This window comes from Sciurus vulgaris, assembly GCF_902686455.1.
Source record: "Sciurus vulgaris genome assembly, chromosome: 4".
NCBI classification, from domain to species: Eukaryota; Metazoa; Chordata; class Mammalia; order Rodentia; family Sciuridae; genus Sciurus; species Sciurus vulgaris.
Genome location: NC_136464.1, coordinates 54139102 through 54165697, shown reverse-complemented (window position 1 = coordinate 54165697; position 26596 = coordinate 54139102). Strand labels below are relative to the sequence as shown.

The window sequence follows — 26596 nt, the reverse complement described above, 5'->3', positions numbered from 1 at the left end:
TTTATAGCTGAGTGATATGCCATTGTATATATACACCACAGTTTCTTTTCTTTTTTTTTTTTTTTTTTTTTTTTTTTGCAGTACTGGGGATCGAACTCAGGGCCTTGTGCTTGTGAGGCAAGCACTCTACCGGCTGAGCTATCTCCCCAGCCCTACCACAGTTTCTTTATTCATTCATCAATTGAAGGATATCTAGGTTGCTTCCAGAGTCTGGCTACTGTGAATTGAGCAGCTATCAACATTGATGTGGCTGTATCTCTGTAGTATGCTGATTTTAAGTCCTTTGGGTATAGGCCGAGGAGTGAGATAGCTGGGTCAAATGGTGGTTCCATTCCAAGTTTTCTAAGGAATCTCCACACTGCTTTCCAGAGTGGCTGCACTAATTTGCATCCCCACCAGCAATGTATGAGTGTACCTTTTTCCCCACATCCTCTCCAACACCTGTTGTTGCTTGTATTCTTGATAATCGCCATTCTAATTGGGGTGAGATGGAATCTTAGTGTAGTTTTGATTTGCATTTCTCTTATTACTAAAGATGGTGAACATTTTTTCATATGTTTGTTGATTGCTTGTAGATCTTCTGTGAAGCGTCTGTTCATTTCCTTAGCCCATTTGTTGATAATGGGTTATTTGTATTCGTGGTGTAGAGTTTTTTGAGTTCTTTATAGATTCTGGAGATTAGTGCTCTATCTGAAGTATGATTGGCAAAGATATTCTCCCGCTCTGTAGGCTCTCTCTTCGCATTGCTGATAGTTTCCTTTGCTGAGAGAAAGCTATTTAGTTTGAATCTATCCCAGTTGTTGATTCTTGCTTTTATTTCTTGTGCTATGGGAGTCCTGTTAAGGAAGTCTGATCCTAAGCCAACAAGGTGAAGATTTGGACCTACTTGTTCTTGTATAAGATGCAAGGTCGGAGGAAGCTTTTACATCCTTCTTCCTATCTCACTCTCGGGAATTGGGGAAGAATGAAGGGCACCATGTTACTAGGTCCTAAAGAAGGGGGAAAGGAAATGTGGAGAGATTAAATTTGTAGAAATTAAAGAAGCTCCAGCGCAGATGACAGTGTGCTAGGTGAAGCTGAGCCTTCTCAGGCCTTTCGGCAAAGAGGTGGGAACTTTCAAAGTTCATAGACTTCACCTCTGTGTGCATTTTAGTGGTGGAGCAGGGTATATGAGGACGTGCTCCGAACAGAAGCCCTAACCTCCCCAAGCACCTGTCAGTTAGTTCTTCCAGGACTTCCCTATGGCTGGCCACCCCCTCTAGCTGGGATAGCTCCCAGAAAGGCACTGGTAAGATAACACGGCTTCCGGAGCGGGGGTGGAGGATAGCCTAAAATTAGCCCACTGGACCAAGTCAGACTTGGAACCAACTACGAGCTTTTCTGCTGGGTTGCTAATAGTGGAGGGAGAGGGTCCCTCCTGCTGTAGCCTGGGGCAGTAAGGGCTCCCCATTCAGGGTCCACCAGGGCCGAGGTGCACTGAAGAAGTCCAGAAGAAGCAACCCAGATCAGCGTGGCCTCAGGCCAAAGTCCTATGTGGCATATCTTCCTCCTTGTAATGAAAGAAGTCCTGTTAAAATCAGTCAAGATGAACCTCATGGACGTCACTAAGATCTTCTCCCTCCTGCAGCCCGAAAGAGAGGAGGAGGACACAGAAACGGGGGAAAAGCAGGCTCTCCATCAAGCAGTATATGACAATGACTCCTCTACCTTGGATCAACTTCTACACCAGGAGCGTTACAAACGTTTCATCAACAGCAGGAGTGGCTGGGGTGTTCATGGGACACCACTGCGCTTGGCTGCTTCCCGTGGACACTTGAACTGTTTGCAGGTCCTCCTGGCACATGGTGCTGATGTTGACAGCTTAGACGTCAAGGCACAGACACCACTATTCACCGCCGTCAGTAATGGCCATCTGGACTGTGTGCGTGTGCTTTTAGAAGCTGGTGCATGTCCTGGAGGTAGCATCTACAACAACTGTTCTCCTGTGCTCACAGCTGCCCGTGATGGTGCTGTTGACATCCTGCAGGAGCTCCTAAGCCATGGCGCAGAGCCCAATGTCAAGGCAAAACTACCAGCGTGGGCATCAAATGTAGCTTCATGTTCTGGCCCTCTCTATTTGGCTGCAGTCTATGGGCACCTGGACTGTTTCCGTCTGCTTTTGCTCCATGGAGCAGATCCTGATTACAACTGCACTGACCAGGACCTACTGGCTCGTGTTCCAGAGCCCCGCACTCTTATTGACACCTGCCTTTACCATAATTGTGATCCAGAGTATATTCAGCTGTTAATTGACTTTGGTGCTAACATCTACCTTCCATCTATCCCTCTGGGCCTGACCTCTCAAGAGGATAAAGGTGTTGCATTGCTGATGCAGGCCCGAGGTGAGTGAGCAGACCAGCCCCATAGGCCTCCTAGCTTGTAGGTCCCAGGGTCCCAAATCACTCTTCAAACTAGTCCTCGAGGATGAGTTGAAGAAAACTCCAATTTTCTCCTTCTCCTGGGTCCTTAGTGGAAAAGAAGTTACTGATTCAATGTTATTTAAGAAAGAGCTACTAAGATTGAATGGAGGGACCACATGTTCAATTTCTGGTCATGTCTCTGCAAGGACTTTTTTCTGACCTTGAGCAGGCTCTCTACCTCAGTGCATTCCCATGATACCATGCCTTGGGAGTGGGGAAGGGGACATTTCTTAGAAGGAGAAGATGTTAAGGCTGTGACAGACAGGGAAAGGAGGATATAGCTTGCCCAGAATTACATTGAGACTTTCTCCTCATGACCTGTTTCTCCTTGCTATAGCCATTCCACGGTCACTCCTATCCCAGGCCCGTTTAGTTACCCGCAGAGTCCTGCACCAGGCCCGCCAACTACAAGCCTTCGACCAGCTGGATATTCCCCCTGTGTTGATTAGCTACCTCAAATACAAACCGTGATCTTGCAATGTTCCAAGCAGCCCACGATGCCTCCAAAACCCAGGTAGCTGTAAGGCATGACAACCCACTCAACTGGAGCTTCTCTCCCATATTATCCTCCACTATTAAATCATCAGCAAAATAAAAAAAAAAAAAAAAAAAAAAAAAAAAGATGCAAGGTCTCTGGTCTGATTTCAAGGTCCTTGATCCATTGTGAGTTGATTTTTGTGCAGGGTGAGAGATAGGGGTTTAGTTTCATTCTGTTGCATATGGATTTCCAGTTTTCCCAGCACCATTTGTTCAACAACAGGCTGTCTTTTCTCCATTGCATATTTTTGGCACCTTTGTCTAGTATTAGAAAATTGTATTTATTTGGGTTTGTGTCTGTGTCCTCTATTCTGTACCATTGATCTACCTGTCTATTTTGGTGCCAATACCATGCCGTTTTTGTTACTATTGCTTTGTAGTATAGTTGAAGTTCTGGTATTGCGATACCCCCTGTTTCATTCTTCCTGCTAAGGATTGCTTTAGCTATTCTTACTCCAGATGAATTTCACGATTGCTTGCTCTATTTCTGTAAGGTACGTCATGGGAATTTTAATTGGAATTGCATTGAATCTGTATAGCACTTTTGGTAGTATGGCCATTTTGACAATATTAATTCTGCCTATCCAAGAACATGGGAGATCTTTACATCTTCTAAGGTCTTCCTCAATTTCTTTCTTCAATGTTTTATAGTTTTCATTGTAGAGATCTTTTACCTCTTTGGTTAGATTGTTTCCCAAGTATTTTTTTTTTTTTTTGAGGCTATTGCAAATGGAGTTGTTTTCCTCATTTCCCTTTCAGATGTTTCATTGCTTACGTATAAAAATGCTTTAGATTTATGCGTGTTGATTTTATAGCCTGCTATTTTGTTGAATTCACAGATGAGGTCTAGAAGTTTTCTGGAGGTTGTTTTTGGATCCTCTAAATATAGAATCATGTCATCAGCAAACAGTAACATCTTAAGTTCCTCTTTTCCTATTCATATCCCTTTAATTTCTTTGGTCTGCCTAATTGCTCTGGCTAGAGTTTCGAGGACAATGTTGAATAGAAGGGGTGAAAGAGGACATCCCTGTTTTCTTCCCGGTTTTAAAGGGAATGCTTTCAGTTTTTCTCCATTAAGAATGATGTTGGCCATGGGCTTAGCATAAATAGCCTTTACAATGTTTAGGTATGTTCCCACTATCCCTATTTTTTCTAGTGTTTTCAGCATGAAGGGGTGTTGTATTTGTCGAACGCTTTTTCTGCGTCAATTGAAATAACCATATGATTCTTATCCTTAAGTCTATTGACATGATGGATTATGTTTATTGATTTACAGATGTTAAATCATCCTTGCATTCCAGGGATGAACCCCACTTGATCATCGTGCACAATTTTCTTAATATGTTTTGGATATGGTTTGACAATATTTTGTTAAGGATTTTTGCATCTATATTCATTAAGGATATTGGTCTAAAATTTTCTTTCCATTATGTGTCTTTGCCTGGTTTGGGTATGAGGGTGATATTAGCTTCATAGAATGAGTTCGGTAGGGTACCCTCCTTTTCTATTTCCTGGAATACTTTGAGAACTATTGGAATGATTTCTTCTTTGATGGTCTTGTAGAACTCGGCTGAGAATCCGTCTGGTCCTGGGCTTTTCTTGGATGGTAGGTTTTTAATGGCTTCTTCTATTTCATTGCTTGATATTGATCTCTTTAAATTGTGTATGTCCTCCTGGTACAGTTTAGGAGGAGCATATGTCTCTAGAAATGTGTCAATATCTTCGGTAGTTTCTATTTTTTTGGAATACAGATTTTCAAAGTAGCTTCTCATTATGTTATGTATCTCAGTGATGTCTGTCGTGATATTTACTTTTTCATCACGAATTTTAGTAATTTGAGTTTTCTCTCTCCTTCTCTTTGTTAGTGTGGCTAAGGGTTTGTCTATTTTGTTTACTTTCTTGAAGAACCAACTTTGTTTTGTCAATTTTTTGAATTGTTCCTTTGTTTCAGTTTCATTGATTTCAGCTCTGATTTTAATTATTTCCTGTCTTCTACTACTTTTGCTGTTATTCTGTTCTTTTTCTAGGGCTTTGAGCTGTAATGTTAGGTCATTTAGTTGTTGACTTTCTATTCCTTTCTGGAATGCACTCCATGCAATGAATTTTCCTCTTAGTACCGCTTTCATAGTGTCCCAGAGATTTTGATATGTTGTATCGTTGTTCTCATTGACCTCTAAGAATTTTTTTATCTCCTCCCTGATGTTTTCTATTATCCATGTTTCATTCAATAGCATATTATTTAGTCTCCAGGTGTTGGAGAAATTTCTGTTTTTTATTTTGTCATTGATTTCTACTCTCAATCCATTATGATCTGATAGAACACAAGGCATTATCTCTATTTTTTTGTATTTCCTAAGGGCTGCTTTGTGGCATCACATATGGTCTATTTTTGAGAAGGTGCCGTGTGCTGCTGAGAAGAAAGTGAATCCGCTCATTAATGGATGGAATATTCTATATATGTCTATTAAGTCTAGGTTATTGATTGTGTTATTGAGTTCTATGGTTTCCTTGGTTGGTTTTTGTTTGGAAGATCTATCTAGTGGTGACAGCGGTACGTTAAAGTCACCCAGAATTATTGTGTTTTGGTCTATGTGATTCTTGAAATTGAGAAGGATTTGTTTAATGTACAGGGATGCACCATTTTTGGGGGCATAAATATTTACTATCGTTATGTCTTGCTGATTTATGGTTCCCTTAAGCAGTATGAAATGTCCTTCTTTATCTCTTCTGACTAACTATGGCTTGAAGTCCACTTTTTCTGATATAAGGATGGAAACCCCTGCTTTTTTACTAAGTCCATGTGTGTGGTAGGTTTTTTCCCATTCTTTCACCTTTAGTCTGTGGATGTCTTTTTCTATGAGATGAGTCTCTTGCAGGCAGCATTATTGTTGGGTCTTTCTTTTGAATCAATTCTGCCAGTCTTTGTCTTTTGATTGATGAGTTTAGGCCATTAACATTCAGGGTTATTATTGAGATATGATTTGTATTCCCAGTCATTTGGCTTATTTTTGGTTTTTAATTTGGCTTGGTTTCTCCTTTGAGTGGTTTTTTTCTAAAGTAGTTCCTCCCTTTGCTGACCTCCATTTTTGTTTTTCATTTTCTCCTCATGGAATATTTTATTGAGAACATTCTGTAGTGCAGGCTTTCTATTTGTAAATTCTTCCAACTTTTGTTTATCATGGAAGGATTTTATTTCATCTTCAAATCTGAAGGTTAGTTTTGCTGGGTATAGGATTCTTGGTTGGCAACCATGTTCTTTCAGAGCTTGAAATATGTTGGTCCAGGCCCTTCTAGCTTTTAGAGTCTGGGTTGAGAAGTCGGCTGCTTTCCATATTGGTTTTCCCCTATATGTAATCTGATTCTTTTCTTTTGCGGCCTTCAAAATCCTTTATTTTGAATGTTAGACATTTTCATTATAATGGGCCTTGGTGTGGATCTGTTGTGATTCTGTGCATTTGGTGTTCTGTAAGCCTCTTGTATTTTATTTTCCATTTCATTCTTCAGGTTTGGGAAATTTTCTGATATTTCATTGAATAGGTTGTTCATTACTTTGGTTTGTATCTCTGTGCCTTCCTCAATCCCAATAATTCTTAAATTTGGTCTTTTCATGATGTCCCATAGTTCTTGGAGATTCTGTTCATGATTTCTTACCATCTTCTCTGTTTGGGCAACTTTATTTTCAAGATTAAATATTTTGTCTTCATTGTCTGAGGTTCTGTCTTCCAAGTGGTCTCGTCTTTTGGTGTTGCTTTCCATTGAGTTTTTTATTTGGTTTATTGTTTCCCTCATTTCAAGGATTTCCATTTGGTTTTTTTTGAGAATCTCTACCTCTTTGTTGAAATGATCTTTTGCTTCCTGCAGTTGCTCTTTCAACTACTTATTGGTATGATCATTCATTGCCTGCATTTGCTCTCTTATCTCATCCTTTGCTTTGCGAATCATCTTAATCATGTATAATCTGAAGCGCTTTTCTGACATTTCTTCTACCATACTGTCATTGGATTCTATTAATATAGAATCTAGATTTGTTTGGATCATTTTCTTCCCTTTTTTTTTTTTTTTTCATGTTGTTCATGTATCTTTCCCTCTATCAGTGCAGATCTGGGGTATTGCAGAATCCCCCACAGGCTTATAGTGGCCCTATAGGTTTCCAAAACCTTTTCTTTAAGGGGAGATCAATATTAGCAGTGCCCAATTCAGACACTATGCAATCCTAGACCAAATAGCCCCTATGAGGACAATAACAAAATTGTCATAATAAACAGAATGAGTTCAAATATTATCTTCAGTATAACAAAAAGATTTCAATAAGGTCTGCAGTTTCTAATGGAGGACAAAGAGGATGCAGAGGGATGTAGAATGTGGCTGTCAATGGGATAAGAAAAGAATATACAGAAGTTCTAGATAATAGAAAGGGTGAGAGTGCTATCAAAAGACATTGGATGTTAGCATGCAAAAAAGGGAGAAAGAGACTCTGAGGGAACAGGTAAACAAAAGGAAAAGAGAGCAAGAAAAGTAAAGAAATAAAAACTTAAATTTTTTCAATAAGGAGAAAAAATAAAATCTACAGTATAAGAGTCATATAGTATTCAAACCTCCCAGTCTTCAGTAGCCTGATGCATGAGAGGTACCTGACAATGAGCTTCAAGCCTCCAGCAGGCGCCTCAGGATGGGATTTGCCCAACCTAAAGATTGGAGGTACGGCTTCCAGGATTATCCAAGATGGCCTCTCTGGCTTCCAAATGTGTTGGCAAATGGGGAACTGCAGCTCAGGGTGTGGACGTGGTTAGCTGGAGGTCCTGGAGGTGGGGTGTGGTTGGTCAGGCAGGGGTCCTGGAGGTCAGGTGTGATTGATGTGGTTGCAGGATCTTGGAGGCTTGTTGCAATCAGTTGGTCTGGGGTCCCAGTGATAGGATGCAGTCAGTTGGTCTGGGGGTCCTGGTGGCAGGGAGCAGTCAGTTGATGTGAGGGCCCCAGAAACAGGGAGTGATCGGTCGGGCTGAGGGATCCTGGAGACGGGACTCAGTCAGTCCAGCCAGGGGTCCTATGGGGCCTGGCTGTTGTCTCAAAATGGCGGCAGCCACATGTAATCAAACCTACAGGTACTGTAACAGTAAACTTCCAGGCAACAGCAGGCAGCTGGAGCTCTGCTGGAGGTCGGCGATCAGTTTGCTGACTGTTGTTGGACGATCGGGAGATGAACCTCGTGCGTTGGGTGATGGATAGGTGTAAGGCAGGTGATGGACAGGTGAGAGGCAGGCAAATGGCACATGATAGGCGCCTGACAGTGAGCCATCTGCACTCAAAAAACGCATCGATATGCTGGCAGACTGCAAGTGATCACAGCAGACAAATGGGGTAAACAGCAGGGGTTCAATAAGCAGCAAAAACTGCCTCACCAAGAAACAGATATCCTCTGCTTGAAACCGGAGTTACAGAGCGACAAGGAATGCAGCCTCCCTCTAGTCCACCATCTTGGATCTCCCCTCTTTCTTTCTTTCCTAAAATCATCTTTTAAAGTGCTGAAAGATAATAACTAGCAACTACAATCTATATGAAACAAAAATGTCCTTCAAAAATGAAAAGAAAGACATTCTTAGACTAAAACCAGAAAGATCACGTCTAAACAAAATGAAATATTAAAGTGTGTGTCAGAGGCAAAGCAATCCAGGGTGAGAAATTGGAGATGCAGAAGAAATGAAAAAAAAATTACAATGGTTAGTTATTAATTATTAATTTTTTTTTTTTTTGGGTGCTGGGGATTGAACCCAGGGCCTTGTGCTTACGAGGCAAGCACTCTACCAACTGAGCTATCTACCCAGCCCCTACAATGGTGAATATATGAAGTCATCTAAAGAATATTAATAGTTTAAAACAGTAATAGTGATAATAGTCACAGCATCTTGTGGAATTAAAAGATAGAAAGCATTAAAATATATAAAATATAGCAGGAGATACAGCTCAATGGCGGAGCACTTGCTTAGTATGTACAAGGCCCTGAATTTAATCCCTAGCACTGCAAAAAAATAAATTATATAAGAATAATTTATAAGCTAATAGAAGGAGAAAATGGTATAACAAAATTTCAATCAATCTCAAAGAAGGCAAGACAAGAGAGAAAAGGAATACACACATTCTCATGCTTGCGCTCGCATATACCGTGCTAAATACGAAGCACACAGTAACACTGTTCCTGAACACCAGGATATCAACAATGTAATACTCCAATTAGAAAAATAAATATGGTTGGATAAACAAAAGCAACACCCAAGCAATACGGTATTTCTAAGAGATATCTAAAACACAATCACAAGAAAGCTTGAAAATAAAAAGATGGAAAAGATATATCATACAAATACTAACAACAGTGCTGGCCATAGAGCTCATGTGGTAGAGTGCCTGACTCTCATGCTGGAGACCCAGGTTCGAGTCACCAGCCCTCTGTGATTGTGCAAATACCAAACAAATACTAACAACAAATAGTAGTAGTGTAATCACATCACAGAGTGAAAGTGCAAACCATCACTAGGTTTATAGAGTGACCACTCAATGAAAGACGGCTTGATTAACAGGAGGACAAACCTTTTCAATGTCTGTACATCAAATAACTGACTCCCGATACATGTAAAACAAAAATTTGGTGGAACTACAAGAATAAATAGACACGTTCTCAATCAGAGTAAGAAATTTTAAAATACTGTTCTTGATAACTGAGAAGACCTATAAAATAAAAGCATATGAAAGATTTGAAAAAAGAACTCAGGGAAGTGAAGGCAAGAGAAGAACCGTCCCCCACACACACCCATAGTGTACTCAGAATCCTTGAAGAAAAGAAAAAAGACACTAAATACAAGAAATAACAATACAACTGTATTTTAAAAAGGAAAAACCAAACAACAAAAAAAGAAATCTTGGGGCTGAGGAGGTAAGCAGTCGAGTGTGTGCTTAGAATGCGTGAGGCCCAGGATCCCATTCCTAGCACAATATAAAACCTCTGAGTACAATTTTTTAAAGGAAAAATCAAAACAAAAACTTCAATAACAAGGACTCAAAGTTGAGAAATTACAGCAGTATAATATAACAACAAAAGGAGAAAATTGAGAGAAAAAATTGTGAAATGAATTCACAAAGTCAATATTTGATTAATAGTTTATAAAAAGAAAGCACAAGGAGGGGCTGGGACTGTTACCAGGCACACGTGAAGCACTGGGTTTGACCCTCAGCACCACATGAAAATAAATAAATTAAATACAGATATTATGTCTATCTACAACCAAAAAAATATATATATATTGAAAATCAAAGAAAAAAGAAAGCACTACGAGAATACCAGTGAGGAAGTAACCGAAGAAATGATCAGAAATTGTTCCAGGCCTAAAAGGGCATGGATCTCCAGACAGACAGAACCTACCCAGTGTTCACATCAACAAATGAAAAGGAGAACAGCTAGACTTCTCCCATTGAAATTTCGGATTAAGAGAACACATCTGATATTAAAATTTCAGGTCAGTAATAAAGCACTGGAAATCAGAATGGCACTGAACTACTCATAAATGAGACTGCTTTAATAGAAGGCAATCAAGAATTTCCTCAAATTCTGAAATTATTTCTGACAATATTTTTCATATTTTTATTATATAAGTTTTTAAGCACATTAAGATTGAAAGAACAGTAAAATAAACATCCTCAAATACTCCATGTGAATTCAAAAATCACCATTTTTGTCAATATTGCTTTTGTATTCATTTATGTTTATGTATATAAAAAGATGCTCTCATAATGTAGAAATATACTCTTATTCCTAGGTGACACATGCGAACATGTATATTATATTATTTATTAAAGGATATAATAGAATAAAGATATTTTTATGCATGAGTGACCTCAGTAGATTTACCACACATAGATTCTTAGGAAGTTGATGGAGGAGGTGCCCCACCAAAATGGAGGAGCAAACTATGAGGGAGGAAACTGAAGAATCCAATAAATAATGTATCTTGAGGTGAAAAGAGAATTTCAGAATCATAGTGAAGGAATGTCCCAGGTGAAGAGCTGTCCATCAGGCCAAGAAAGCAAGATAGAAGCCTAGTGTGATGGTGCACAACTGTAATCTCAGCAGCTTACGAGGCTGAGGTAGGAGGATCGCAAGTTCAAAGCCAGCCTCAACAATTTAGCAAGGCCCTAATCACCTTAGCAGACCCTGTCTCCAAATGGAAAATAAAAAGGGTCAGGTATGTAGGATGTGGCTCGGTGGTTAAGCACCCCTGTGTTCAATCCTTGATACCAAAAAGAAGAAGGAAAGATAGAAGGCTTTGGGAAGAAGAAATATCTCTAGGGGAAAAAATGGACTCATGCATTTGAACATATGGAAAATATTAACAGATATTTAACAGTCATTTTTGAGCATTTGGGAAAAAAACAAAAAGAGGCAAAAAGGAACACAAAAGACTAACCTAATGAATCAATTAGGTGATTATTAGTTCTTGGGAAAATGAAGCTATAAAAGAACAAAACCAAACAGTATAGAAATAGCTCAGCAGAGAACCGTATTTATATAGAAATAATAGTATAAGAATTGACATTGACGTATCATACTTAAGAAATGCACGCCAGGTTCTGCCAAGCCATAGTCTCCTGGTCCCCAAGTTGCATGCTCTGCACCAGGCACCATACCACCTGTTCTTTATGTGGGATCCATTCAGTCCTGCTACTAAAGTTGACCACCTGTCTTGGGAGCAATGGTGAAACAACAGTTGACTGTTGCCTAGGCGAGGCCAAGGCTGACCAAAATAGATAAGAAGTCCCTCTGCAGAGCCTGCTTTAACACCAACCTCACACCAAACCACTCAACTTTCTTTGCCTCAAAAATAAGAACTAACTCCTCAGAATTAAGACACCCCGCCCACATGACATCCCTTAAACAGGGGAAGCTTTTTTCTGCATGCACATGCCTGCTATTGCTACATGAGACCTGGGATGGAGGACTTCCATCCACCCCTCTCCGGTCACCTTGCCTAGCTTGAGGACCTGTAACTCCTAAACTTTTCCATTGCGGTTGTTACCATTGAAGCTGTGCCTACAATCTGATCCCTGACATTGAGACCTCCTCAAAGAGACCCATGCAGGTGAATCTTTTCTGTACTGGCTTCTAGAAAGCTGCTGGGGACAGTAGCTACCTGTTAATAGAGAAACCCAAAAAGTTTCTTTCAAAACACTGCCATCACGTGGGTCCACAGAGTTCCACAACCTAGGAACTATTTAATTCTTTACCAAAGAGAGCCAAGTCCTCCCCCATTGGCCAACTCTGTGCAAGGAGGTCAACCAGCCACATAATCTGAATTCCTGGCTCTTCCCACCACTTCTGGATTAGATGAAATCCTATACCTCAGGGCATGGCATATGACTTCCAAAGCAGCTGCCAGAGGGCCAGATGATGCAACTTGGAAGTATGAGTGAAATGAACTCCCCATATGATGAATTCTGACCCTGGGAGAGAGAGGAGAAAAGACTATTCAGAAGCACAGAGAGTCTACACAGCCTGAATGCTCAGAGATGTCTCACAAGACCAAGCCAGGTGTACATACACAGCAACCAGCTTGCCTTTTGCAGCCTGTCATAATGAAATGTCAGCTACAAACATAATTACACAGGTTCACATCCCTCTCTGCCTGCCTTGTCTTTTTCTTCACTTTGTCTGTTTGTGGAATTAAACCTTCCGGGCAAGGAATCAGTTTCAGTTCCTACTAAAACAAATGATTTCACAAAAAAAAATTAAAGTGATCACATTAAGATGGCACGAACTGGGGCTGTAGCTCAGTGGCAGAGCGCTTGGCTAGCACGTGTGAAGCCCTGGGTTCGATCCTCAGCACCTCATAAAAATAAACAAATAAAGGCATACTGTCCATCTACAACTACAAAAACAAATTTAAAAAATATATATGGCACAACCATAAAGCAAAATTAAAGAGAGCAACATTTTAAACCCAAAGCAATAAAGAAAAACTACTCAAAATTTAAGGGCACCAATCAATGATTTAGAGAACAAATATAGAAAAGATTAACAAAACTGAGGTCTGGGGATGTAGCTCAGTGGTAGAACCCCACTGGGTTCAAATCCCTGTACAGCCAAAAAAACCCAAAAACCAACAATAAAACATCACAAATAATGTAATGTGAAACACAGAAGATAAATATGAAAAAAATTAGGATTAAATGGTTATTGAACACCCCTTTTTGCCAAAAACTCAGGCTTTGTTTTATAGTTGAGTTCTGCCAAACCCTGAAGTCAAAATCAATTCCTATTGTATCTAAGTTGATACATAATAGAACAGAAAGGCTGACTAACAACCTTTTTTTTTTTTAGTTTTTTTAACTGACATACAATTGTGTATATTTATGGGGTAAAAGGTTATGTTTCAATATATGCATACTTTGTGAAATGATTGCTCAAGCTAATTAGCATATCCATCTCCTCAAATCTTTTATCATTTCTTTGTGATAAGAATATGTAAAATCTTCTCACTCAGCTATTTTGAAGTGTACATCATTATTAACTATATTCACTATACTGTGCAACAAAATACCAGAACTTATTCCTCCTCCTATCTATTTAGTTACCTTTTTATTTATTTATTTGTGGTGCTGAGGATCAAAATCCAGTGCCTCACACATGCTAGGCAAGTGCTCCACCAGTGAGCCACAACCCCGGCCCTACTCCTTCTATTTAAATGAAACTGTATTCATTACAACATCCTTTCCCTGCTCACCCCCACAACAATCTTGATTATAAAACTAGATTGTTATAAAACTAGATTATAAAACTAGATTGACAAAGGTGAGGCCATTTCATTTATAAACAAAAGCGCAAAGTTCCAAAATAAAGTATGAGCTATCTAAATCCAAAGGTATAATTAAAAATCAAGGCATTGTGATCAAATAACTTATCCCATGAACACACTGATTATTCAATATAAAAGAAATCTAGGCAGGGTGTGGTGGTGCACACCTGTAATCCCAGGGGTTTAGGAGGAGGAGGCAGGAGGATTGGGAGTTCAAAACCAGCCTCAACAACTTAGTGAGGTCCTAAGTAACTTGGTGAGACCCTGTCTCTGAATAAAGTAAAAAAAAAAAAAAAGGCTGGGGATGACTCAGTGGTGAAGTGTTCCTGGGTTCAATCCCCAGTACCAAAAATAAAAAGAAATTTCTCAGTGTAGTTCACCATATTAATAAATATAGGAAAAAATAATTTTATTCTTTCAACTGATAAAAATAACTTGAGGGGGACTGGGGAGATAGCTCAGTCGGTAGAACACCTGCCTAGCATGTGTGAGACACTGGGTTTGATCCTCAGCACTACATTAAAAAAATAAAAATATAAAAGTATTGTGCCCATCTACAACTACAAAAAAAATTTTTTTAAAAGGAACTTGATAAAACCTAACATCTATTTATGAAAAAATTATTTGGAAATTGAGAATATAAGAGATCTTTCTTAATTCTGTAAGATTATTAGTAAAATTTTGTAACATTTTATATTTAATAAACTTTATTTTTGTTGGTGCATTATAATTATACATAGTAGTAGAATTTATTATACCCTATTTATACATGTACATAAGTAAATTGATCCAGTACATTCCATTTCCCTCCCCAACCCCCTCCCCAATCAGTTTGATCTACTCTGATTTCCCTTCTATTGCTATTGTTAATATTTTAATTAGTATAATTATATGTAAAAGTGGGATTGATTATGCATTTGTATATGGACATCATGGACACACATAGAGACTTTTTTTTTTGATACTGGGGATGAACCCAGGGACACTCAACCACTGAGCTACATTCCCAGCCCTGATTTAAAATATTTTATTAGAGACAAGGTCTCATTGAGTTGCTTAGTGCCTTGCTAAGATTCTGAGGCTGGCTTTGAACTCAAGACCCTCCTGTCTCAGCCTCCCGAGTCACTGGAATTACAGGTGTACACCACTGCACATGGCTGCATAGAAACTTTTTTGAGAGAGAGACCCACAATGCGGCCCAGGCTGGTCTTGAACTCACAATCCTCATCCCCAGCAGGGATTACAGGTGTGCTCCACTGGGCCCAACTAAGAAACTTTAAGTTTATTCCCCTTAAGACAGGGAAGAAGACAAAGTTGATAACCACAACAACTAAATAACATATTATGAGAGGAAATAAAAACATAGTAGTTGGCTGGGGTTGTGACTCAATGGAAGAGCACTTGCCTAGCACATGTGAGGCACTGGGTTCAATCCCTAGCAATACATAAAAATAAACAAAAAAGGTATTGTGTCATCTACAACTAAAAAAATATTTTTTAAAAAAATCATAGTCCTAGCCATTCAACTCCTAAGTATTTACCCAAGAGAAATAAAAGCATATATTCATACAAATACTTGTAGATGAATGTCCCAATAGTTCCAGATGGAAACAACCCAAATATCTACCAACAGGTAAACAGATAAGCAAATTGTGCTTATAATAGGAACCATCTTAGCAATAAAAAAGGATACTCATAGCATGGTCAATTATGCTTAGTGAAAAAAGTCAGACAACAAAGAGGACATACTATGTAATTCTATTTAATTCTAAATATTTTAGGGAATTCTAGAATTTTAAAATTCTAAAAAATGTAAATTTGTCTATACTAACAGAAAGCATATCAGTGGTTGTCTGAAAATGGGTGCTGGAGAAACGAACATAGTTGGGAACAAGATGTTTTCATTACCTTGACTGTGGTGATGCCTTTACATATCAAATTATCAAATATTTAAATGGCACAGTTTATGAAATGTCACTATCTCAGACATACTTAAGGTGTGCACAAAACATAATAATGCACATAGGCAAAAAACACACATTTTGAATATATTAGAAAGACTGATTTCCTAAAGTAGAGGAAAAGAGAATGTTAAGGAACAATGGAGAAAATGGAGCGCATAAATAAACAAAGTAGCTTTAGAAATCACAAGACAGGGTCCTTACCCATGTAAAGGTAGGAAGGGAAGGAGGAAAAGAAAAAAATTCACTCTGCAAGAATGGGACACTTATGAAAGTAGTAAACTGGAAAACTCAAAAAACAATATTAACAGAAGCTTCAGACCATTAATCATCTGAATGAAGAAATGTTTAGAAGTCTTTCCTACTGTCACTGAAATTACTAAAAATTACAGTATACATTCATTTAACATACTTAGTGCCTATTTTGTGTCAGGTGCTATTCAGAAGGTCGGTAAGTTTCCCAGTAGTTATTCGCCATCTCCACCCTCTGCTCCTACCTGCTGGGGCTTCCACCTTGATTGCTGGGTTAGAAGAATCATTGGTAGCTCCCCAAGGACCTATACTGGATTCTATATTCCCTCCTTCTTCAGGGCACTCTACATTTCCAATGCTCTTTTGCTTTGTTACTTGTGCTTGAAGCATCCGTGCCTGAAGCTGTTTGGCAGCCTCATGAAATGCCATTTCCATTCGAATATCATTGTTTTGAATTTCATAGTACAAACCTGAGGAATGAAGGATATTGAAATAAATGTAATTCCCTACTATCATACATGAAGAATTGTGACCTTTGACTTATTTCCCCCATACTTTTTTTAAAAAAATTTTAGTTGTAGATGGACACAATACATTTATTTATATTTTTCATGTGGTGCTAAGGATTGAACCCATGCCTCACACAAGAGAGGCAAGTACTCTACCACTGAGCTACAGCCCCAATTTTTAGCAAAGTTTAGCAACTATGTGATGAGCCATTCAAAGAGTAAAAAGGGAAAGAGATTCTTACGATGGAAACACACACACACACCCCACAGGAAAATAACTTACCAAGCAAAGTCCAGGCTACAACATTGGTTGGTTCCAAGCAAGTGGCATCCTCAAAGAAAATCTCGGCTTGCTCATAGTTTTCCAACAAGACAGCCAGGACACCACAGAGCAACAAGCTGAGGAAAGACCACTCACATGGTTAACAGCATGGTCCCAGGTCACATTTATGGAACCTACACAATCTCATATAGAAGTTCATCTACTCCTACTCATCCCTCAACTCCTTTCCATCTCTACCTCTGGATATGACTCTCATTTAGAGAAAGGGCTTTTCGAAAACACTCTTGTGCTTTGATGTTGTCTTCAGTTAGGAGGCAGAAGGCACCATAGTCCAGCCAGTGATCCAGGTTCTGGGGCTCACGGACCAACCTCTAGGCAGACAAAGCATCAGGATGTTAATTAAGATGTGATTTTGACACTTTGTCCAACTTTTTGTGCTTATGACATCACAGGTAAGCACTCCATAAATACTGTAAGTTCTATAAAGGCATAGGCCATGACTACTTTTTTGCTTACCATGGAATCCCAAATGCCTAGCATAATTACTATTCTGGCTTTAATAGGTGGCCAAAAAATATATTGTTGAAATCATGTAAAAACAGAATCCTCAAGTCATTTCTTCCCAGTGTATGATCGATCACCTTTAAGTCATCTAATACCTTAAGAGTCTAAAGATTCATTTTATGGGATATCAACCATATATAGTAATTTCTACCATAATCTTGATATAGCAAATGTAAATTCATCTCAAAATCTGAGACAAAAATGGTACCTCATGAATGAAAACCACAAATTTTGCTTAAAGAAATTAAAGAAGAAATAAATAAATGGGAAGATACCCCAAGTTTGTGGATTAGAAGACTTAATACTGTTAAGATGTCAATACTACCTCTGTAAGCAATCAACAGATACAGTGCAATTCCTATTACAATCCTTAACAGTTAAACACAGAATTACCATATGTCCTAGCAATTTCATTCTTAAATATATAACTCCAAATAATTAAAAACAGGTATTCATGGGCTGAGGTCATGGCTCAGTGGTACAGCACTTGCCTAGCATGTGTGAGGCACTGGATTTGATCCTCAGCACCACATAAAAAATAAATAAAGTATTGTGTCCAGGTACACTAAAAAATTTTTAAAAAACCAGGTACTCAAAACAATGATTACACAAATGTTAAGTTTGAGAGTTTTTTATATTCTAGATACAAATCCTTTGCTAAATACATGTTTTACAAATATTTTCTCCTGATCTGTACTCTTCTTTCTCTAATGTCTCTCATGGAGCAAAAGTTTTAAATTTTGATGAGGTTCCATTTATCTCATTTTTCTTTGATTGACAGTACTTCAGTACTATCTCAAAACTCTTTACCTAGTTCTAGCCCAAGAAGATTTTCTTCTATTTCTTTTAAAAGTTTTAATGTTTTATGTTTTAAATTTACATTCATCAGCCATTTGGTGTTGAATTTTGTATAATGCTTACATTAGATCAAGTTTAATTTATCTTGCATATTGAAGGGTTATGGAAAATAATATTCCTATAAGATAGCTCCCAAAGAAAAGCTGAGAGAGATGCAGCTCCGGAGGAGGGAGGGGAAACTATCCAAGAAGCAACCTCCTAGTAAATCCTTTCCTAATAACTAACCACAGGCCCTGATGGAAAGGGATGGATACTGAATGCTGGGCTCTGGACTTTGACCTTCCCCCATTGCAAATTAATCCTAGAGGGAGGCACAGCAAATATAGAAACTCTGGGAAACAATGGATCCCAGATAAAGCAAAGCAATGGGCAAAAATTGAGTACTCATCCTTCGGGATCTGGACTGCTATCTCCCCAGATAACAATGAGTTTCAAACTTTTTACAGCTACCTTCCTAAGTTGAAGTTTTAACCTGCACAACTAGCCCCTGACTGTCCCAACTGCATGTCCTCAGTTTCCAATGATTAAACCATCCTCATTGTACCCTATAAAACAAAAATCCACTCTGTAACCAACGGACATTTTCTCATCCAGAAAATGAGCCCCTACCATGCCAGAGTCCGTGAACAAATAAACGGATTCTCTGAATCTGTTGAGGTCTGCATCTGTCATTTTGTGCTTACACATATAGATAAGCAATTGTTTTAACACTATTTGTTGAAAAGATTATCTTTTCTCTATGGAATTTCTTTTACATCTTGTCAAAAACCAAATACCCTTACTGTGTGGTTCTATTTTGGGGCTCTGTTCTATTGATCTTTGTGACTACCCTTCACTAATCAAAATTTATTTTTATTTTTATTTTTTGCAGTGCTGGGGATCAAACCCAGGGTCATGTACATGCTAGGCAAGAGCTTTCTACCACTGAGCTATACCTCCTGCCCCAAAAGTATGATTTTCAATATTCGAAAACTACTACCCATATTTACATATTTACACCCATATTTTACAATAATAGTAACAAAAATCACTGAGAAAGATGTTTAATTACCTCTTTATAATATACTGCTGCCATTTCAAAGTTCTCATTTACCTCTGCTTCAAATGCAAAGAGTCTAAGCTGTTCACTGCTTGTATGAATGGTTGAAGCGGTGCTTTGGACATCATCTGGCATGGCCTTGTCAATATAGAGATGTTAAACAAACAAAATGAAGCCATTCTAGGGTAGAGAGGGTTATGGGAATAACCAGATATAAGATACAGTCATGATATCTAAGATGATATTGAGCTTTCTTATGGTCTTGCCAAGGCAGGAAAAGAATGAGAGAACCAAGAGTCAAATATCAAGGGTGAAAGGGAAGCTCAGGTATCTGAATACCAACAGTCTGAGCTCATGGAAGTGAGTAAAAATTGCTTAAGGCAAAACAACTCTCCTCAACCCTCAGGGTAGGCAGTGTCCCTCCTCAAGTTACCTCTGACCTCAAACAGCTTCCTTTATTTTCTCTAGGACAAATATCATTTTTAGGTGCCACGTTGTGTAAAAGGTCAGCAAGTTAGTACTGGCTGGAGATTTTAAACATGAAGAAAACATGAGAGGGACTAGGGCCGTAGCTTAGTGGCAGACTGCTTGCCTAGCATGAAGGAGGCACTGGGTTCGATCCTTGCCACCACATAAAAATAACTAAATAAAGGCATGTCCATCTACAACTACAAAAAAAAAAAAAAAATTAAAATAAACAAACAAACAGGAGACTAAGGGTAAAGCTTTGAAAGCCAGATCTGTAACTTTAGGGGGATAATTAGACTGATAGATCCTACAAAGGAGACATTTTAGAAATAGCCAGGAAGGTAGAAATAAAACCAGAAAAAGAATATATCATATATACCCAGTTTGAGAGACCAATTCTGGTGTAATTAGAAATCTCCTGAATCAAAGCCATAGCCAAGCAACAACCCTAAAATTCTTTAATTAAAAGTAAAAAAGATAGCAGTGACTTTGACAAGTACAGTAGCTAAGGAATGTGAAGAGTAAAGCTAAAGCCAGGCATGGTGGTTCACACCTGTAATCCCAGGGACTTGGGAGTCTGAGGCAGGAGAATCAAAAGTTCAAGACCAGCTTCAGCAACCTAGGCCCTAAGCAACTCGCAAGACCCTGCCTCAAAATAAAAAATAAAAAAAGATAAGGGATTTGGCTCAATGATTAAGTGCCTCTGGGTTCAATCGAAGGAAGGAACAGAGGGAGGAGGAAAAGAAAAGGAAAGGAAAGAAGGAAGGAAGGAAGGAAGGAAGGAAGAAAGGTTGATTTGAGATGAACCAAAGATAGCTTCTGCTCTCTGTCCTTTTTAGTTTTGATGATTATGACCTCCAAATCCTTTCAGAAACAAAATTCTATGCCCACACCTAAATTACTCTACCTCTAGTATCCCATTCCCAGAATCCACTTTCTAAGCCTTCCACCTTTTTTATCATTTACTTCACTTAAAATAGCTTCTTGATTCCATTTACTTCACTTCCAATAAGCCCATCACTTCCCAAATGGATCAACCTGATCTCATGATTACCTACTTATACTCCTCTCTCACCAGCACACTCAAATCTCGAGCATCCTCATCCTTTTCCTGCATTTGTCCTGAAACCTCCCAAATTAAAACAAGCCTACAGCTGGGGGTCACGGCACATGTCTGTAATCCCAGCCACTCAGGAGGCTTAGGCAGGAGGATCACAAGTGTAATACAAAACAGTCACTTCACTCTTTCAGGTGCGGCCATTTCTCCCTGCCTCCCAACCATCTGTCAGTGCTCCGCCTGCCTCTTACGTCACAGGAATTTCCGGCCTACACTACAGCCATTTTCCTGCTTCCCACATTATGTCCTAACATGCTAGCTAGCCATTGGTTCATCAGTCAGCTTGCAAGTATTCTCCTCTGCTATTGGTTCCTTCCAGCCCGGGAGATTCCAATATCTGGGAGAAGTGTCCACACGCCATCTTTCTCTTTTCCTTTCTTTTCACCCCGGAGCAGATGCGCTAGTCTGCATAATAAAGTCTCTTGCGTGAGGCCCTGTGTCCTCGGTGGATTTTTCTGGGAGCTATTGTCAAGCCGCAACTGAGACGGGCGTGTATAGCGGCAGTTCCACAGGAGGGGCTGGAACCACCGAGGGTCCCAAGCTGAGCTGCATTTTTCCTTACAACAAGTTCAAGACCAGCTTCAGTTACTGAATGAAACCTCAGGAACTTAGTGAGACCTTGTCTCCAAATAAAAAATAAAAGTACTGGGAATGTGACTTAGTGGTAAAGTGCCCCTGGGTCCAACCCTTAGTACCAAAATAAATCAATTAATCAAAATTTTTAAAAAAGTCTACGATCTGATGTCTTCGTTCTTGGACAGGTGTGTTTAACTGATCCTTGGGAAAAAGTGAATAGGTCTGGGGTTGTAGCTCAGTGGGAGAACACTTGCCTCAAATATATGTGGCCCTGTTTGGATCCTCAGTACTATATTAAAAAAATAAATAAAGGTACTGTGTCCATTCACAATATTTAAAGAGAGAAAAAGAAAAACTGAATAATTGTAGAGATATCTGAGCCCTCCCAGAATCTTGTGGCATTCAGTCTTAGCTGAAGATCTTTAATACTCAGTAATCTCTGTATTTGTCCTGGTTTAGCAACAAATTTTTCTCTTCAACCTTTTCATTCAACCTGCATCCCCTTTACTTTCAATAAAGAACTTATCTCACAAAGTAACAAATAATTAGCAAGAAACCCTCAGTTTTTTACCCCACACCTAAGTAGTTTATTTCTGCATCAATTTTTTTGTTTTGTTTTGTTTTTGGTACTAAGGATTGAACCCACTGGCACTTAACCACTGAGCCACAAACCCAGCCCATTTTGTATTTTTTTTAGAGACAAGGTCTCTAAAAAAGTTGCTTGGGCCTCACTAAATTGCTGAGGCTGACTTTGAACTCTTGCCTCAACCTTATCCCAGTTGCTAAGATTACAGGCAAGTGCCACCCTACCCTGCAATTTCTGTATCTATTTCTCTCTTTCTCCTTTCAATCTCAGAGGAAGAGGCATTGAGTCCCTTCTGTTTCAAGGTTGATCCTTGGTCCTTTCCAGTTGTATAACCTGGGCTTATCATCCTCATCTCCTCTCCTTCCACAATTCTCAACTTCTCCCACTGTGCGGACTCCTTTTCCTAAACCTATGGATGTGCTCAAGGTTTTTCCATCTTAAAAAGAAAATTCCTGTAATTCCTAGCTTTGACTTTTCCACTTTTTTCCTTCATTATCCAACTTCCTGATTTGATATTAACCTATTTCCTAATCACAGACTTACTCTTCAATGCATTATAGATAGATAGATAGATAGATAGATAGATAGATAGATAGATAGATAGATAGATAGATAGATTTTTTTTTTTTTTCAGTGCTGGGGATTTGAACCCAGGGCCTTGTGCTTGTAAGGCAAACACTCTACCAACCAGGTTATATCCCCAGCCCTAATGCATTATAATTTTAATCCTCCCCATTAGTGCAATGAAATTTCTATGTAAGGTTAACAATAAGCTCCTTATTGCCAAATCCAATGAAACTTCTCAGGTTTTGTTCTCCTTGAATTCCTAGGAGTATCTGACAATGTTGACCACTTGTTCTTAAAATTCTCTTCCCTTGGCTCAAGAACTCCATTGACTTCTGGTTCTTTTGCCTCCTTAATAATTCTATTTGTCTTCTTCATCAATTCTTTCACTCAGTCATCCCTGAAAAATTTGTGTTTCCTAGGATTCTAGAACCAGTTTCCTCTCTTTCATCCTGTCTTTCTCAGGCAGCCCCATCAATGACAGTATTATCCATATATCATAGCTCCCCAAATCACATGTCTTCTTTAGCAAAACCCCACAGGAGCCAAAGTTTAAAATTGAACTCAACATCACCTGCATCTCACCAAGTTTACTTGTGTTACACTCCTTGTCCTGGTTAATGTTAACATCAATAACTCAGTCAATGAGCCTTAAACTTAAGAAAATTTTACTCCTCTTCCTCTTTATTATGCAATAGTCATCAAACATCACCAGTTTTGCACCTCCAACCCACCTTCTATAATTGCTATCAGTATGTTTTTTATAAAATGTAAACTGATCATACTATGCTCCAGCATAAATTAGTTTAATTTATTCCTCCCAACTGCTAGTGAGAAAAAAGTCACAAGTTCTTTGTTTAGCATACAAGGTATCCCTTCACACTGCCAAAGTTCCCAACAGGAACGAATCCCTAGTTTCATCTCCTTCTTCTCCACCTCTTAACCACTTCAGCCTGTGCTCCTGAACTCTGCAACGTCTACATATATCATATTCTTTGCAACTTCTAAACCTTTGTGATGTTCCTGTGACTCAATGCTCTGAGACATCCATCTAGAGAACTTCTTTTCAGCTTTGAAGGCCCAGCTCAAGCCACAGCTCCTCTGTGAGTTCCTCTTTCCCAGCAGGAAACAGAGCACTTGTTCATGAGGCTTCCCTAATCTGCTCTCTAATAAACACATCCCAGTCACAGCACTTACCTCCCTCTACTGCAGCGATTTGTATTTCGCGCCTGACTCCTCCACTGGGTAAGAGTTCCTTAGGGACAGAAGGCAGCAGCAATTCCCATACTCAACTCTCGATTGCTTTCCAAATGAACTCATCCATATCATCCAGACCCGAGAATTAAGGACTGGTCTTTTACTCCTACAATACTGGACACTCTTGTCCTACCTCTTCAAGAAGGCTGAACCAGGTCAAAGAAAAAGTGACAGTGGAAGGGAAGAAGAACAAACAGAAAGAAGAGGCACCGCTAGTAAGAGACTGCCATGGGCACAAAACAGCTTTGATTTTGTTGTTCCTTTCCAATAAACCACAACTGAATACACACAAAAATTTAGAAATGAAGGCAAGGTGCACAAATAAATATGCAAACAGACAAGTGGGCTGGAAAGTAGACTACCTGTCACAGAAAAGGCATATTTGAAATGTCATTGCCATTTGGTAAAATATCTGAAAACTTACAGTTTTTCATTGTTTTTACTATTCTAAGAATTAAGAATCGCGAACAATCACAAAACAAATAAAATGACAATTTTGTTTCACAATTTCCCTAGCCTAATTTGTCTATTTTTGACAATTCCATTACATTTTTTGAAAGTCATAACTTATTTTTCTAGGAAACTGAAAAAGCATAGCCCTTGTTCTCCCCAAAATTAGTCTTATATTTTAGGCAGTTTCTTACTCATCTTTGTTTTCAGTGCCTAGTACAGAGTAGCCACCTTAATAAATATTTGTTGAATAAGGAAGAAAGGAAGCAAACAGAGTGGGAGTATTTCAAAGGCAGTCTTGATGCGCTACAGAGAAAAGAAGAGCTCTCGGTGTTGACACCTACCTCATTTAGGGCCACATGCATTTGATCTACCAAGAACACATAAAGCTCACTGATAAATGTCTGCAGTTCCTCCTGGCTTTCGAAGGACGTTGTCCTCAAATATTTCTCTCTTACAATCTTTACCACCGCATGCTGCAAGATATACACAATTCCTTCTAATAACACAGAGCAGCATCCAGCTGACTAGGACTTCGGGACTAAGGTTCATCAAAACTTCGAATGGGGGCTGGGGTTGTGGCTCAGTGGTAGAGCACTTACCTGCCTGACACATGAGCCATGTGTGAGGCACTGGGTTTGTTCTTTAGCACCACATATAAACAAATGCATAAAATAAAGGTCTACCAACATTAAATAAATAAATAAACTAAAGGTATTGTGTCCATCTACAACTGAAAGAAATTAAAAAAAAAAAAACTTCAGATGGTGGGGTTGGGGTTGTGGTTCAGTGGAAGAGTACTTATCTAGCATGTGTGAGGCACTGGGTTCAATTCTCAGCACCACATATAAATAAAGGTTCATTAACAACTAAAAAAAAAAAAAAAACTTCAGCTGGTGATAGGTTTCTCCCTGGGTGACCACTAGACTATGCGCTCTCTGACATTACTCCAGTCAACGTACTCTATCTTTCTTGACATCACCATCGTTACTAATAGGGGCAATGTAGGACTCATATCATGTGAAGACAGTTATATATATAAGCATTTGGCTTATGTGTTATGTCTCTCATAGCGGCCATATGATTCAAGGCAGAAAGGGAGAAAGGCCTTGTCTGAGTCCAGAGAATGGAAATCTGGTTATAATGCTTCCATGTACAATCTCATAAATTATTTCACACTTTGGCACCTAAGTTTCTTTGTTAAGTGGACATGTAGTTCTAGTATTATTATCTGTAGAAGAGAACTGAAAACCACAGAGAGGAAACAGAATAAAAACTTAAAATGCTATGCAAATACAATGGTTCCTCCTTATATATGGTTTGAGATCCCCATGGTCAACCGTGGTCTGAAAATATTACATGGAAAATTTCAGAAATAAATAATTTGTGAGTTTTAAGTTGTGCAACCTTCTGAGTAGCATGATGGAATCCTGTGTGGCCCTACTCCATCCTGCCAAGGATGTGAATCATCCTTTTGTTCAGTATTTCCATGCTGTCCACTACCCACTCATCAGACACCAAGTAGTCATCTTGCTGTAATACTAACCTTTGTGGTTCGGCAGTGCTTACATTCAGCAACCTTTATTTTACTTAATAATGGCACTAAAGCACAAGAGGACTGATGTTAATTAACAATTTGGACAGGCCAAAGAAAAGGCATAAAGGGCTTCCTTTATGTGAAAAGATGAGAGTCACCACATGTATTTATGTTATAGAAAAAAAAAAAAAAACATAGTACATATAGGGCTCAGTACTGTCCAGAGTTTCAGGAATCTATGGGGGGATCTTGATAAATAACCCACAGATAATGGGGGACTAATGTATAAACCATGTTGCTACGGCCAAGCAGCTTCTTTTCTTCTCTCCCTAAGCTAACACCATTGCCAGGATTTATAGGAAGCACCTTCCATGCATCATATTATTTAATTCCCAAATGAGCCCATGTGTTAATATAAATATTATCCCTCACTGATAATAAAGAAATTTACATATAGAGAGGTGAAGTTATGTGCTGGATGTCACCCAGCTAGAAAAAGCAAAACCAGGAATCAAATTGAGAAGTAATTATACCACTACTCAGAATAGCCTCTTGCTTCCATGAGCATCTACTTTATTATTTCCATGAATTCTCTTTGTTATCTATTTACTGCAGAGCAGGGCATGTTGTAAATGTTCATAGAGTTAGTGTAACATAGCAGTTGGAGCCAAAGTGCCTGAATTTGAATCCTGTCTTTGAACTATACTTCTCTCTGTGACTCTGGGCAAATTACTTACCCAA

At 38.9% G+C, this 26596-nt stretch overlaps 2 protein-coding genes across 16 annotated transcripts in view; one reads left to right on the top strand and one right to left on the bottom strand.

Annotated features, from left to right (window-relative positions):
- The window catches only part of CFAP70 (cilia and flagella associated protein 70), a 98847-nt gene that overhangs the window by 14262 nt on the left and 57989 nt on the right, over nt 1-26596 (bottom strand). For 14 of the 15 annotated variants that reach the window (XM_079137062.1, XM_079137052.1, XM_079137063.1 and 11 more), the window contains 5 exons: nt 24663-24794; nt 19313-19438; nt 17077-17210; nt 16840-16955; nt 16293-16517 (listed from right to left, as the gene is read on the bottom strand). In XM_079137062.1, coding sequence (XP_078993188.1) covers nt 16293-16517; nt 16840-16955; nt 17077-17210; nt 19313-19438; nt 24663-24794 — 733 coding nt within the window. The remainder of the gene's footprint in view (nt 1-16292; nt 16518-16839; nt 16956-17076; nt 17211-19312; nt 19439-24662; nt 24795-26596) is intronic. The other variant, XM_079137066.1, reaches the window with a different exon arrangement.
- On the top strand, nt 649-3425 carry LOC306659507 (ankyrin repeat and SOCS box protein 12-like). The gene is made up of 2 exons (XM_079137124.1): nt 649-2381; nt 2797-3425. The coding sequence occupies exons 1-2, from the start codon at nt 1532-1534 to the stop codon at nt 2928-2930; spliced, it is 984 nt and encodes a 327-aa protein (XP_078993250.1). The 5' UTR covers nt 649-1531; the 3' UTR covers nt 2931-3425.

Excerpts from the sequence above, each read along its gene's own strand:
- LOC306659507 (XM_079137124.1), top strand. The coding sequence starts at position 1,532 with ATGTGGCATATCTTCCTCCTTGTAATGAAAGAAGTCCTGTTAAAATCA. Across the intron at positions 2,382-2,796 it reads ATTGCTGATGCAGGCCCGAG|CCATTCCACGGTCACTCCTA; the intron begins GTGAGTGAGCAG and ends TCCTTGCTATAG.